Source organism: Eimeria maxima, genomic scaffold (assembly GCF_000499605.1).
Source record: "Eimeria maxima Weybridge genomic scaffold, Emw_scaff1288, whole genome shotgun sequence".
Lineage (NCBI taxonomy): Eukaryota > Apicomplexa > Conoidasida > Eucoccidiorida > Eimeriidae > Eimeria > Eimeria maxima.
The window spans coordinates 4,740-8,004 of NW_013563460.1; the positions used below are offsets into that span (position 1 = coordinate 4,740).

The following is a 3,265-nucleotide window of genomic DNA, read 5'->3' on the forward strand; positions in this document are numbered from 1 at the left end:
AAAAAAAAAAAAAAAAAAAAAAAAAAAAAAAGAAGGAACAAAGAAGAAAAGATATGTATATATCTCTCCTATTCTCCTTTATTAGGGTTTATTAGGGTTTATTAGGGTTTACATGGGGAGAAACACCAAAACGATACATGCAGAATGATGCTGGTTATGATGGGTTAGGGTTTAGGGTTTAGGGTTTAGGGTTTGGGAAGGGTTTAGGGTTTAGGGTTTAGATAGGGTTTAGAGTGTAATTATACAGGGAATAATAGATAAGGGAAAGGAGATGGACGTCATTAGGGTTTATTCATGTTTATTCTTGTTTATTCGGGTTAATTAGGGTTTAGCTAGGGTTTAGGGTTTAGGGTTTAGGGTTTAGGGTTTAGGGTTTAGGGTTTAGGGTTTACATCAAGAACAATAGGAAGGAATAAGTTAACAATTCGTTCATCATCTTGTCTTCTTAATCTATTACATCCTATCTTTCCTGCTGCAATTGCTGCACTGCAGCAGCACCATACTTTTTGTTGTTGCTGCTGCAGCTGCTGCTCCCCTCCCTGCTGCTGCTGTTGCTGCTGCTGCTGCTGCTGCTGCTGCTGCTGCTGTAGCTGTACACAGGAGCCATGTATATGTCTACCGCATGCATGTTTAGTAATAAATAGACCTAATCTTTCTCTTTGTATTCTTTTTAGATAAGAGACAATAAAGGAGACAATAAATAATGTTATATTTATTGTCCCTCTTTGTGTCTCTGTTTGTGGATGTACAAAAGGAGACACTGTCTTTATTAAACATTCTATTATATTAAATGCTGTCTCCTCTCCTGCTGCTGTTGCTGCTGCTGCTCCTGCTGCTGCTGCTGCTCCTGCTGCTGCTGCTGATGGTGATGATGATGATGATGGTGGTGCTGCTGATGGTGATGGTGGGGTTGTTGAGGTAGGAGATGAACCACTTTCTCCTCCTCCTCCTGCTGCTCCTCCTGCTGCTGCTCCTGCTGCTGCTGCTGCTGCTGCTGCTGTAGGTGTGTCAATATGTGCTGCTGCTGCTGCTGCTGCTCTTGCAAGAGCAACAGCTTCTGCTGTATCATCATCTGCATCAGTATTACCATTACTGCTGCTCTTGCTGCTGCTCTTGCTGCTGCTGCTGCTGCTCTTGCTGCTGCTGCTGCTGCTGCTGCTGGTGGTAGTATGTGTAGGCTCAAGGAGCAGCACGAGTATCTTAGCAATAATTTTAGGTGTCTCTATTCTTTTAGGCAGCAAAGGAGACAATTCTCCTGGTACATTTGCTGCGCTGCTGCGTATTTGTTGTGCAGCAGCAGCAGCAGCTTTGCTGCTAGCAGCAAGATCAAAGACACGTAGCAGCAACTGCAGCAACAAAGGAAGCAAAGGACGCATGCAGCAGCAAAGGGGTGACCCTATTGACCAACCATACTTTATTCCTCTCTTAAGGAGACACAAGGAGACAGGGTCCCATGCTGTCTGTACACCTCCATCAATTTGTCTCCATATCTGCTGCAGTGTTTGCTGCTGCAGCAGCAAATGGCATAAAGGACCAGAAGCAAATAGCAGCAGCAAACGTTGACGCAGCAGCAGCAAATAAGATGTCTCCTTTTGTCTCTCTTCTCTTCTTATTAATTCTATTAAACATGTAGATAAACGTCTATATCTACTCATTCCTGCTACTGCTGCTGCTGCTGCTGCTGCTGCTGCTGCTGCTGTTGTTGCTGTTGTTGTTGTTGTTGTTGTTGTTGTTGTTATTTGTCCGTAGTCTTCGTCCTGCTGCATATCCCCCTCCTGCTTCTGCTGCTGTTGCTGCTGTTGCTGCTGCTGCTGCTGCAGCTGCTGCAGTAGCTGTATGTCCTCTTCGTCCCATAAGAAGCGAGCAGCATCAACAAGTCTTACTATAGAGATTAATAACTGTCTCCTTTTGCTGCTGCTAGTAGCAGCAGCAGCACGTATACCTCTATTATATCTCTGCAGCAGCAGCAGCAGCAAACCTTCCCATAGACCATCACGTACCTGCTGCAGCAAGGGCCTTATGTCTCCTTTCCTCCTATAAGTTATACACCTACTATTATTATTACTACTACTACTACTACTGCTGCTGCTGCTGCTGTTGCTGTTGCTGTTGCTACCTATCTGCTGCTGCTGCTGCTGCTGCTGCTGCTGCTGCTGCTGCTGCTGCTGCTGCAGCAACATATAAGAAGTACGAGAAGAAGGATCTAAATAAGATGGAGGTATAAATCTATAACGAAAGGAATCCAATGTTAGCGCAAGAGCATCACATATACGTATAACTAAGGAGACACCTAAACTATCTATATCTGCTGCTGCTGCTGCTTCTGCTGCTGCTGCTGCTGCTGCTGTTGCTGTTGATGCTGCTGCTGTTGATCCTGCTGGTACTCCTACTGTTGAATCCTCATCTCCTGTTAAATATCTCCATACTTGTTCCCAATACTCTGGGGATAAATTAGGGGACACATTATTATTATCTATGGGGCCCCCTAGATGGGGGCCCCCTAGATGGGGGCCCCCTAGATAGGGGCCCCCACCTGTTGGTCCCCATAGTACCCTTTTTAATCCTAATATAATATGTAGATGATCATAAGGAGACAATGCCTCTGTTATTGTATTTGTCTCTATTTGCTGCAGCAGCTGCAGCATAGATAAAAGGAGACACTTATCTTGTCTTAATTTATCTGGTTGCTGCAGCAACTGCAGCAAACGGGTCTGCTGCTGCAGTGTCTCCTGCAGCAAATATTTTGCAGCAAAAGGGGGAAAATGTAATTGAGGTACAAGAAGATAATCTGTCTCTAAATCTAATGGAGGAGGACAAGGAGAATATAATTCTCCTCCTCCTCCTCCTCCTCCTCCTCCTCCTTTGCCCTCCTCTACTGACATTTTATCCTGCTGCTCCTGAAGATGCTGTTCGTTGTGGTGGTGGTGGTGGTGTTGTTGTTGCTGCTGCTGCTGCTGCTGCTGCTGCTGCTGCTGCTGCTGCTGCTGCAGTAGTGGGGGAGAGAGTTAGCTTATATAAGGGGCCTTATATAGGCCCAAAGGCCCTTCTATGGATTTATGCTGCTGCTGCTGCTGCTGCTGCTGATGAGGACACCACAGAGACAATTGTTTCTCCTGTTGCTCCTCCTGTTGTTGCTGCTGTTGCTGCTGCTGTTGCTGCTGCTGTTGCTGCTGTTGTTGCTGCTGCTGCTGCTGATAATGATGATAGTGTTTATGGTGGTTATTATGACTGTGTTAATGATGGTGTTACTCTAGTTGCTGTTGCT

At 45.5% G+C, this 3,265-nt stretch overlaps 1 protein-coding gene across 1 annotated transcript in view; it reads right to left on the reverse strand.

Moving 5' to 3' along the window:
- Positions 1-2,882, reverse strand: part of EMWEY_00051130 (hypothetical protein) — a gene marked incomplete at both ends in the record, with an annotated part of 6,735 nt that extends 3,853 nt beyond the window's left edge. The window contains 2 exons of the mRNA XM_013477431.1: positions 504-1,346; positions 2,001-2,882. Of these exons, the coding sequence (XP_013332885.1) occupies positions 504-1,346; positions 2,001-2,882 (1,725 nt within the window). The remainder of the gene's footprint in view (positions 1-503; positions 1,347-2,000) is intronic.
- Between the last annotated feature and the right edge of the window lie 383 nt (positions 2,883-3,265).